General features: G+C 39.3%; 1 protein-coding gene across 3 annotated transcripts in view; it reads left to right on the top strand.

The window, feature by feature from the left end:
- The window catches only part of LOC124622499 (protein FAM114A2), a 69,656-nt gene that overhangs the window by 18,758 nt on the left and 38,465 nt on the right, over positions 1–12,433 (top strand). For all 3 annotated transcript variants that reach the window (XM_047148217.1, XM_047148218.1, XM_047148216.1), the window contains exons 3-4: positions 4,928–5,177; positions 8,986–9,230. In XM_047148217.1, coding sequence (XP_047004173.1) covers positions 4,928–5,177; positions 8,986–9,230 — 495 coding nt within the window. The remainder of the gene's footprint in view (positions 1–4,927; positions 5,178–8,985; positions 9,231–12,433) is intronic.

The raw sequence follows: 12,433 nt of genomic DNA, 5'->3' as shown, positions 1-12,433 counted from the left end.
CATGCAAGTGGTTCTCTTTTCTCCAAAGGTCTCTTTAATTTTCCTGTAGGCAGTATCTATCTTACCCCTAGTGAGAAAAGCCTCTACATCCTTACATTTGTCCTCTAGCCATCCCTGCTTAGCCATTTTGCACTTCCTGTTGATCTCATTTTTGAGACGTTTGTATTCTTTTTTGCCTGCTTCATTTACTGCATTTTTATATTTTCTCCTTTCATCAATTAAATTCAATATTTCTTCTGTTACCCAAGGATTTCTATTAGCCCTCGTCTTTTTACCTACTTGATCATCTGCTGCCTTCACTACTTCATCCCTCAGAGCTACCCATTCTTCTTCTACTGTATTTCTTTCCCCCATTCCTGTCAATTGTTCCCTTATGCTCTCCCTTAAACTCTCTACAACCTCTGGTTTAGTCAGTTTATCCAGGTCCCATCTCCTTAAGTTAGCACCTTTTTGTAGTTTCTTCAGTTTTAATCTACAGCTCATAACCAATAGATTGTGGTCGGAGTCCACATCTGCCCCTGGAAATGTCTTACAATTTAAAACCTGGTTCCTGAATGTCTGTCTTACCATTATATAATCTATCTGATAGCTTTTAGTATCTCCAGGATTCTTCCATGTATACAGCCTTCTTTTATGATTCTTGAACCAAGTGTTAGCTATGATCAAGTTATGCTCTGTGGAAAATTCTACCAGATGGCTTCCTCTTTCATTTCTTCCCCCCAACCCATATTCACCTACTATGTTTCCTTGTCGCCCTTTTCCTACTCTCGAATTCCAGTCACCCATGACTATTAAATTTTCGTCTCCCTTCACTACCTGAATAATTTCTTGTATCTCATCATATATTTCATCAATTTCATCATCATTTGCAGAGCTAGTTGGCATATAAACTTGTACTACTGTAGTAGGCATTGGCTTTGTGTCTATCTTGGCCACAATAATGCGTTCACTGTGCTGTTTGTAGCAGCTTACCCGCACTCCTATTTTTGTATTCATTATTAAACCTACTCCTGCATTACACCTAATTGATTTTGTATTTATAACCCTGTATTCACCTGACCAAAAGTCTTGTTCCTCGTGCCACCGAACTTCACTAATTCCCACTATATCTAACTTTAACCTATCCATTTCCCTTTTTAAATTTTCTAACCTACCTGCCCGATTAAGGGATCTGACATTCCACGCTCCGATCCGTAGAACGCCAGTTTTCTTTCTCCTGATAACGACGTTCTCCTGAGTAGTCCCCGCCCGGAGATCCGAATGGGGACTATTTTACCTCCAGAATATTTTACCCAAGAGGACGCCATCATCATTTAATCATACAGTAAAGCTGCATGCCCTCGGGAAAAATTACGGCTGTAGTTTCCCCTTGCTTTCAGCCGTTCGCAGTACCAGCACAGCAAGGCCGTTTTGGTTAATGTTGCAAGGCCAGATCAGTCAATCATCCAGACTGTTGTCCCTGCGGCTACTGAAAAGGCTGCTGCCCCTCTTCAAGAACCACACGTTTGTCTTGCCTCTCAACAGATACCACTCCGTTGTGGTTGCACCTACGGTACGGCCATCTGTATCGCTGAGGCACGCAAGCCTCCCCACCAACGGCAAGGTCCATGGTTCATGGGGGGGTATATTAATATAATGAACATTAAATATATTAGCTATTATAATTGGATCATCAACAATTTCATTTTTGTGTTTTATAGTTATTTTATTACTTGCTCTTTCATGTTTGCCTATATGATTATTAATAACTTTCTACATAGAGTTCAATTTGTTGTTACCCTTTTTGATATATGAATTATTGTGCTTCCTTTCTGCAGCAACTTCCCTGTGCTTTTTCCTATAACACTTAACATATGGTTTCAAGATAGTATTTTGCTTTGCACACTTATATAACATTCTAAGACTTTCTGATGACTCTTTGATTTCACTTTTTATCCATGAATTTGATTTTTTGTTTATTTTCCCTCTCTTCAGAGGGAATGAAATATCATAGCAGTATTTATAATTTGACAAGAACGTGTTGAATTTTACATCTACAGAACTATTGCTTTCCATGTCTCAGTTTACATTTTTTAACATTAGATTAAAGACCTTAATGCTGTCATCATTAATTAATCTTCTCTCAATATATCTCCTGTTGTCACTTTTCTCATGAGCGTAACCTGCAGATCTCAACAGTATGAAATGCACTTTGTATTCCTAGATTGTAAGGAAAAAGATACCTCGCCCTTACACAAAGCTCCTCTGATACAAGTTGTTAAGCTTTTAAATGGGCTTCTTCTCATCTGCTATAAACTTCACAACTAAATGTGCCATGAGAAAAACTTTTAATCAAGAATAGTAGTAAACATTGCTGAGAACCCATTACATGCCTTTTCAGGTATGTCGTTTAGTATGTTTGATTCATCAGCATTTTGTTATTTTCTCACTACTGGCCAGGTCTACTTAGAACACGGCATTTCTGTGCTGTTCTCAACACATCTCTGTTGCTACTTTGTTAAGCCTTGGTCTCTTGCTTTCCACCTTCATCTCGCACATTTTTCAAAGCATCTTTTTCTCAACAGTTCTCTTTGTGCACTCTTGCTGTGTCATCTTTTTCCCCAATTACATTGCAGGGATTGCTCACACATTATCCTCTAACACTTTCATTTCTCATCTTTTCCATTTTTGTTACCTCTACCTGACTTCTCAAAAAATACATTTCATTCGTGTACACCTTACTTTTTGCCTTGCCTTCATGACTAAAGTTTCAGTAGTGGATACCAGAATTAGCATATAATACATCAAAAGAAAAATGCACTCAGTAAAACAATAAAACTGAGGCAGAACCGCTTCCCAGTACTTACGGAGGTAGGAGGAATAGACTGCAGAGGGTTAAAAAAGAGGGGGCTAGTTACTTGATCCCAGGATGGAGAGGAACTTACCTGTTGTGAGCATGAGGCGAGACCACACAATAAAGATCACCAAATGACAAAATGTGATTGAATAGATAAAAAATATATTCACTAAGTAGTGATGTGAAAACATACATATAAAGGTATTTAAAATTTTCAAGCTTTCAGAGACAGTGGCTCCTTCTTCTGGCAGAAGTGTTGAAGGGGAAGGAGGAGGATTTGTGAGGTTTTGGAAATGGGGAGAGTTCAGAGAAGCCACCCGGAATCCCAGGTCACGGGAGACTTACTGGGCAAGATGAGAAGGAAAGAGAGATTGTTGGGGACTGCACCAGATGATATTTGGAAATCTAAGATCTTAAAGGTGAATAATATGCAAGACAGAGATTAGAGTCAAAACATTGTGCACAAGTTTATAAGAGCAGAAAGCTAACTGCCTTGTATGTGGTAGAAGGAGGGGGGAGGGATAGACAAGTCAGGAAATGAAAGATATATAAAAGTAAAAGGGAATGAGGAAAGGAATAGTTACTGTGAAGAAATTCTGAGAGTGAGGAAATTAATGTAAATTAAGGCCAGGTGGGTAACAAGAACCAACGCCATGTTGTAACACCAGTTCCTACCTGCAGAGTTCTGAGAAATTGGTGTCTGGGGGAAGAATCCATGTGACTTGTGTGGTGAAACACGCATCAAGGTGTATAGCAAGCTCTGCAACCAAATATTGCCTGTATACACATTCTGCCTCTGCCCAGTAATCCTAATCCTGTGCTCACCACAGATAGGTCCCTCTCATTCTCCTTTCCGAACTTTCCCAGTCTATCACTCTTTCGTCCCCAAGGAAGCAGCTAATATTTCAGACAGCTAGGATATGCTTTATTGTAGTATATGCGGTAGTGTAATACAACATAAGGTAAATTAACAAAAGTGGAGTTGGCACTACCTAAACATTTTATGAGCACCTATTTGAGGATTCAAAAGCTTTGATTTTCTTCTTTAAGCTCAATGCATTTCCCTCTGAACAGAAAAGAAACTAAAATAAAATTCTTTAACTTTTATTCAGGGTGATTCAAAAGGATCTGCACAAACTGAATGAATTGTTAGAGGAGCCCAAATAGAACTGCTTCGGAATTGGAACTTACTGTCTTAGAAGTAATCATGAGCCACTGGAAGCTTTGGAGTGTGAAGAACAACAAGGAAACTCTGTGCACATGCACCTTAAGCTCTTTACTCATTAATGGTGTATATCATAGAAGGCAATCAAAATGGTGACTTCCACATTCTGTACAAGCATAACATCTATGTAAAAAAATTCTGGCACACTCTTCCAAGTACATCAGGCATTGTACGAGAGTGCCACAACTTTCTACAAAGATATCGCACCTGTATTGAATGTGGTGGTTGCCATTTTGGACACCGTCTGTAATTTAGACCATTGTTAAGTAAACGTTACATTATTTTTGTTGAGCTTACGGTGCATGTGCATTGATTTTCCTTGTTGTTCTTAACACTCCAATGCTTTCACTGGCTCAGAATTACTTCCAAGACCGTAAGTTTGTATTCCAGAGTAGTTGTATTTCAACACATCTCTCATCTACTACTATTTGTGCAGAAAATTTTGAATCATCCTGTACAATCTCTGTAGGAAGCCGGGAGCTGCTCATTCTCCCAGCTCTCTGCCTTCGATGAGTACCTGTATTTTTTTTCATAAAAACTGTTCCGGCCAATAGCTCATAATGTTCATGTCTCTATTTAGTTTTTCTTTCATTCTATTTATTCATTATAAAAGTCATGTCTTGATTCAGAGGCTTCATGTGCAGTCTTAATGCATTCACAGAGATAGCCAACGGGAGTGCAAAAATTCAAGCAGCCTGTGTAAAACACTACCAATGAAAAGAGAAAAAAAACTTGATAAAAGCTCATCCTTATTTTATATGGAATTGTTCTGCACTTCTTTCTTCTTTTGAGTGATAATTGCCCAGAAGTAAATTGTGTCAGGTTTTTACATACAATTCAGACATTGCAGTAAATATTATTTACAGGAAGGCAGTGGATGGGGAGGATGGGGCAACTGGGGTGTTTCTTCTCTCTTGTCAACTGCTACAGAAAGTGTCTCAACTCTGACCAGTCAAGTCACTCATGGATTCAGCAGTGTTCTTGAAACAGGAATTGGAATTCCAGACCCAGAAGAACTAGCCCGTCTTGATGCAGAACGTGAGCGGAAGAGTCAAAACAAATGCAGCAGTGCAACTCATGTGTCTGAGGAACCTGAAACAGAAAGTGCACAGTCAGGTGAGTATATATGAATTGTTACAAAAAGCTTGTGTGGATTAATAAGAAAAATTAATGATAGTAATGAGCTTTGGGAAAACTGTAAACGAGAATCTGAGTGTTTGAGACCCGCATTTTCTGTTTGAGACCCGGATGTACCGGAGGTTACAGAAAATTAGGTGGACTTTTAAGAAATGAGGAGCTTCTCTGCAGAATCTACAAGAAAATGAATACATATTGAAAACACCAGAAGTAGGGACACATATTAAGAACATTCCTTCATGTCCATGATTCAGTAGCTGTATCCAGTATGGATGTGACTCACAGCTGGAGCATTTTCCTTCCTTCAATAACAGTTGGAACTGGGATGGACTACCAAGTGCAAAATCACCCCACTGCACAAACAGTGCCATCATTCCTTTGCAGAAGCCATGACATGTTTACATGTGCATTCTTAACTGCAGTCTTGTACTTATGCGTAGCACAAATGTGCTATAATACAGGAAAATTCAGAGTTATGTGCATGTGGTTGTCAGCAATAAATAAAAGACAGAAATCTTGTTATCTGTGGTGATGTTTTGTGTGAGGTGAAAGTAACGTAACTGCACAGTGTGACATTTGTGGTCTAACATCGTGTTCCAAAAGATTGGTAGTAAACTGAGAAAACGTCTGTACTGAAGGTGTCCAACAAAAACTTTATCAATTCACGGACAAAGCACTGTAGTAATGTGAACTATTTCACTGGTTTCCATATACATTACTATCTATTTGGAACCTGTTCAATTATTTAACAGGTTTCCTGGACTATTACCTGATTGGAAGATGAGCATTGGATCATATTATTTGTAACTGATGGTTTAATCTAGGCTTGGGCGAACTCTCATGACCTGTGGGCCTGATTCGTATTTTGTAATTTTTTTTTTATACATGCCTTATTGTAAAAGTAATGTGTTGTTGTTATAACAGATGTCACAGCTTTCATATGACGTATCATAAGTAAATTGATTCAGTGGTTCAGTTGTTATTAATTTTATAAACTATTATAATTAAAACATTTATAACTTTTGAAGTACATGGTTTAAAATTATAATGAACTCATCTCATCATTGCCATTTTTATGGTGTGTCATGTTTTTGTAAGGCATGTTATGTATTTTTTGTGGGAGTAGCATGATTCAGTCTCTTTTCAAGTCACTGGTGCCTCCATATTGCCACTGCGTCCAGCAAGAGAACCACTTTGCTCACCCTTGTTCTGGATTTTCCCCACTCAGCTGTCTCCATTGGTCATGTTCTGCATGCCTGGGCTGCATGCTTGGCTTCTCCACCCATCTAGTTACCCACTTCGGCTGGCCAAGTGTGCCTTTAAATATATCCACTGTCTCTCACGTTCCAAGCCAGAACTCTGTTTAGTCTTCATCCAGTCAACTACATCATGACCATACATTACACACAAAAATTTATGGATGTTCACCATGGTTTCTTTTTTCACAACCAAGAATTCAATTACAACATGCTGCTTGTAATGAGTGTCTTGCATTGATGTCATTTTGATGGTTCACAATGATCCTGTCATCTGTTAGAATTGTTCAAAACATTTCACATGTGCTGATTTCGGGATGACACGATGTTCCACTTATACACCATCCAGTCACATTAATGTGACCAGCTATCAAAAACCTGAATAACTATCTTTTACAGTGGACTGCTGTGATACGTTCAGGAAGAGTGTCAATGAGGTTATGGAAAGTACCAACAGGAATACGAAGCCAGGCTGACTCAGTGTCATGGCCGACTGCATTCGATTTCTCAGCTGGGGGATCCATTTCACAAACAAAACAGCCCAGCAAAGGTATTCGCACAGATTCACAATCGAGTGTAAATCTGGGGAGTTTGGCGGCCAGGGGTGCTCTTCGAATAATGCACATATGCTGCAAACTGTGTGGCACTTTGCATTATTCTATTGGTAGATACCATTCTGCTGAGGAAAAGCAAGCTGCATGTAATAGTTGACATGGTCCTGAAGGATAGATGCATGCTTGTGTTGATCCATTGTGCCTTCCACAGTGACGAAATTACCCAGGGAATGTCACAAAAACATTCCCCAGACCATAACAGTCCCTCCTGCGGCATGTACCCTTCTGGCAAATGTTGCAAAGTGTTTACTTTCAGTTCGATGGAGCGTAAATCATTATTCATGTATAAAGGCCTCCTGTCACCACTCATTGGATGCCCACTTGTGTGCTGGCATGCAAATTCGAGCCTTTGTGGCTGATGAACAGTAGATGGCATGGGTGCATGAACTGGGCACCTGTTGCAGAGGCCCATAATCAGCAACATTCACTGAATAGTCATTGAGGAAACACTGTTCATACCCCCTTGGTTCATGTGGGTGGTCAATTGTTCAACAGTTACATGTCTGTTTTCCTGTACCTATCTCCTTAGCCATCATTCGCCCTTGTCATCTACGGCCCTTGGTGCACGACAGTTGCCTCGGTGCATTGTTGGATAGTGTCACTTCAGTATATTTTAACAACAACGGCATGCTAACTGTTAACAAACGTAGCCATTTCGGAAGTGGTTTAACCCTTGGCCCACAAGCTGATGATCTTGCCCTTTTGCACATTAGATAAATTGCTCCATTTCCACAATATGACCACGAATGCACTGTTTTCCACTTACTCCCCCCCCCCCCCTCCTTGGCAGGCTTTATATATCCTCCACTGCTAGTCCTGGCACCTAGAGTTTGTGAATGGTTATTGCACATTGCTCCTGAACATAGGAGGTGGTCACATTAATGTGACTGAACCATGTGTAAATGCAGTTGCAGTATCTGGAACCTTCCACAGAGAGCAGAAGTGACAAGTGCACAGAAGTCAAGTTGGGCAGCTCATAGCACCTCCAGACCGCTGCAGGACGAGTGACATCAGGGGGACACAACACAAGGGGCTGGTGCCATGTTTTAAACTGTCGCTCTCACATCCCTTCCAGTGTCAGGCATCCATCTTCACTTTCAGTCAGCATCCAAAGCCTGTCACTAAGCCCCACTAAGTGTGCAGTGTGCACCCCTGGTTTCTTTTAAAATTGTTTCTGTTTATTCTAATTTCAGCCACCTCCTTTATAAAAGAATCCCAAAATGATAATACATGAACATAGACTCTCATCTTTTTAAATAGTATCTTATGTCTGTTTTCTAGGCAATGTTCAGTTTCCTTTGTTTAATATATTGTGAATGCTTAATACAATATTCAGCGTTAGTCACTCAGTGTACAGGAAATCTATGCACACTGACTGGTCCTCAAATGCCCATAGCCTTCACCACCCTGTACACATTAGAACAGAGGACAAAAATTATTTCTGATGATGCCCATCTACAGTCAGAGTTTCTGCACTTGAGAAGTGTTCAGGGAAAATGGTTACAGCAAAGGAGAGATAGCTAAAGCTTTCAGTTGCCACTGATAAGACACCTCATGAATTAATGAAAGAGACCAAGCTGGCTGCATTACTTCCATACTACAGGGCAGTGACTAGCAAGGTAGAATGTGTGCCACAGGGACTAAGGCCAGTGTCCCAGCCCACCTCCAGTACAAGATATGTTACGCCTCATTATAAAGACAATGTAGCTTTTAAGAGTTCCTGGCATGTATGGCGTATTCTGCGAATGCAGTAGCATTTATGTAGTACCAGCTATTTACACTCTTCAGAAAACACCTTAAACACCTAAAATCTGCCTGAAAAAGTTTATTACACAATGTAACAAGAAATTTTATAGACAAAATCTGAAAAATGATAAATTTTTCCCCTGTCTTACACACTGTTTCTTCATTTCTCAGTTCCAGAGGAAAAATCGACAGAAAGTCAGTCACAAGATGGTGCAGGATTGTTTGGCTTCAGCCGTGTCTTTTCTGGTGTGTCCACAATAACAAAGCTTGTGGAGTCCACGGGAAGCAAAGTAATTACTGGTGGTCTTGACACATTGGAAACTATAGGAAAAAAGACAATGGAAGTATTACAAGAGGGTGATCCCGGTCTGAGAAAAAAGAGAGAGATTTTCTCAGAGAAAATTATCCTCTCACAGGTAAGTTTATTACTTACTTCTTAGATTTCTGTATACTTATTAGATTTCTAATGAGCAGTGCTAAAAGATGTATTCAGCACAGTTCATAATCTCCAAAGTCGTTACCTTGACATAGTTGACAAGCTCTGACGTGCTCTAAAAGCACTGTTGAAACAGAAGTAAGCACTGTAAGAGCACTGTTAAAACAGAAGTAAGCACTGTAAGAGCACTGTTAAAACAGAAGTAAGCAGTAAATTTGGGAAAATTAGACATTCACAGAGATATGGTCACTAAGCATGTTCTTCATATCGTGTATGTATGTGTTTCAAGAATAAACCAGTAAACCCCGAATTTTAGAGTTGATCTTCCATGAATGAAAAAGCTTCAGACTTCTGATTACTTTACAAATAATTTTATTTGTTAAATGTTTGGCATTCAGCTTGGAAGTGAGAAAAAGTTTAGAAAAGGTCTAAAACTATATTTAAAGTTGTTGGAAGTTGCTAGGTGCTCTCATTATCAAACACTGGATGTCTATTGTCCAGGTAATTTTTGCTCCACTTGAATTGAAAGCTAATTTTTCAAACGTCTCACTGTTTATGACATTCTACATCATGAACTATGTGCTGAACCATTGTATAATTTTGCTGATGCATTCACTGGTATATGTGGATACTGTCTTCAAAATGTGTTGCAAATAGAGTTAGTAATAGTAATAAATTAAAATGTGATTCCTGAGAGCAGCAGTTTGATTACATGAACAGTGAAAACGTTGTATTGATACTTTACCCCTGTCGTCATTTTGTTGGGAAGTAAGTGAAAAAAAATTTGTAAAGGTTTGAAATTGTATGTAAAGTTTATTGCAAGTCACTAGGTGCTTTCATTCTCGAATAAAGGATGAATATACTCAGGATATTTGCAGGCGGTGAGGGACTCTGCCTCAAGATATACACACAGTTTCTAACTGTAATACTTAACTTATTGTGTTAAAGCTTTAACCTAAGATTATACCTCTTAATGGGTAGATTGTGACAGCATTTTAAATTTGGTCAATAATTGTGCAAAGTATTGAAAAGCAGATTTTTTTATCCTTGGAATCCACTAGCTGGGCAACCTGCAGTTGGTACTGTGAACCAGGGTGGTCGTTTAGTAATACAAGTGCTCCTATCTTCAGGTTCTCGTGATTGAGGTGTTCCATGGGACAGCTACTTAACTGAAATATATTGATAGGTTTGTTTGCATGGCTATCTTCCAAAGCAGTTGTTAAAATCGATTATTATTGGTTTCTCCGTCTTAAGCTTAGTGTAATTAATTAAAGAGAATTTTACATCAGATATGTTTCACTTTTATTTACAAAGCATATTCTGTGGTCATTCTGCAAACTGGATACATATGTTTGTACATTTTTGATTATAAAGAAAACTCTGCAGCTCGGGCAGCTCAGAAATTCTTGTCTGATCTGCCAGAGTTGGCATTTGTGTGTGTGTGTAAGCTGTGCTTGCTTTGTGAATGAATGGTGTGTGTTTCTCTTTCTTTTTTTAATGAAGGCTGTGGATGAAAGCTTACTGTAGGTGTCTTTTAATTGTGTCCATGTGTAACTTAATCTGTCACCTTTACAGTAAGTAGCACTTTATCTTTTCCAACAGTGTTGATATTCCAACCAGAATTTCCAGTGTTTGATTCTACATGTTTCTTTCCCAGTTAAGAGTAACATACCCTAAGCAATATACATTTTGCCATTGCACATCTAACCTATTTGAATATCACTTACTACACTACATAAACTTTAATCTAAGTAATTTAGGAGTAAAGGAGATCACTCACTGAATAGCAGAACCATTGTACACCCACAAAAGAGAATGAAAACGTGCTAGCTTTCAGAAAAATACACCGTCCTTTTTTCACCTACATTGTGCCAGCTAGGCTACAGTTCTGGAATTGCAGTCAAGCAGGTGGACTAGGCTAGGGTTGGAGATTTTGTTGGGTTGGGTGATTGGGTAGATGAGAGAGATAAGAAGTAGGAAGAGAGGTTAGAGTTGGGTAGCTAATGGCTCAGAGGGCTACATCTACATCTACACCTACATACATACTTTGCAAGCCACTGTACAGTGTGTGGCAAAGTGTAGTTTGTACCACTACCTGTCATTTCCTTTCCTGTTCCACTCGCAAATAAAATGAGGGAAAAATAGCTGTTTACAAAGCCTCCATATGAGCACTAATTTTCGTATCTTACCTTCATGGTCCTTTCATGAAATATATGTTGGCAGCAATGTAATTGTTCTGCAGTCAGCTTCAAATTCCTGTTCTCTAAATTTTCTCAGTAGTGTTCCTTGAAAAGAACGTCGCCTTCCCTCCATTGATTCCCATTCGAGTTCCTGAACCATCTCCAAAATATCTGTGTGTTGCTTGAACCTGCTAGTAAAAAATCTAGCAGCCTGCCTCTGAGTAGCTTTGATGTCTTTCTTTAATTGAACCTGGTGTGGATCCTGAAAACTCAAGTAGTACTCAAGAAAAGGTTGCACTAGTATCCTGTATGTGGTTGCCTTTACAGATGAGCCACACTTTTACAAAATTCTCCCAATAATCTGAAGTCGACCATTCACCTTCCCTACCACAATCCTGGCATGCTCGTCCCATTTCATATCGGTTTGTAACATTATGCCCAGGTATTTAAACGATGTGACATCATTGTCAAGCAGGGCACTACTAATGCTGTATTCAAACATTATGGATTTGTTTCTCCTATTCATTTGCATTAACTTATGTTTCTACATTTAGAGCTAGCTGCCACACATTACACCAACTAGAAATTTTGTCTAAGTCACTTTGTGTCCTACAGTCACTCAACAATCACACCTTCCTGTACATCACAGCATCATTAGGAAACAATCACAGATTGCTGCGTACCTTGTCGACCAGATCATTCATGTATATAGAAAATAACAGCAGCCATGACACTTCCCTGGAGCATTCCTGACAATAACGTTATCTCTGATGAACACTTGCTGACAAGGACAGTGTACTAGGTTCTGTTGGTTAAGAAGTCTTCGAGCCACTCGCATATCAAGGACCCTATTCCGCAAGCTCATACCATTGTTATCAATCTGCAGTGGGGCACTGTGTCAAATGCTTTTTGGAAAGCTAGAAGTATGGACCCTGCCTGGTGCCCTCCATTCATAGTTTACAGTGTATCATGTGAGAAAAGGCAAACTGAGTTTCACATGAGT

Source organism: Schistocerca americana, chromosome 7 (assembly GCF_021461395.2).
Source record: "Schistocerca americana isolate TAMUIC-IGC-003095 chromosome 7, iqSchAmer2.1, whole genome shotgun sequence".
Classification (NCBI taxonomy): Eukaryota; Metazoa; Arthropoda; class Insecta; order Orthoptera; family Acrididae; genus Schistocerca; species Schistocerca americana.
The sequence above is the reverse complement of the archived record's forward strand: the minus strand, read 5'-3'. Positions and strand labels throughout refer to the sequence as shown.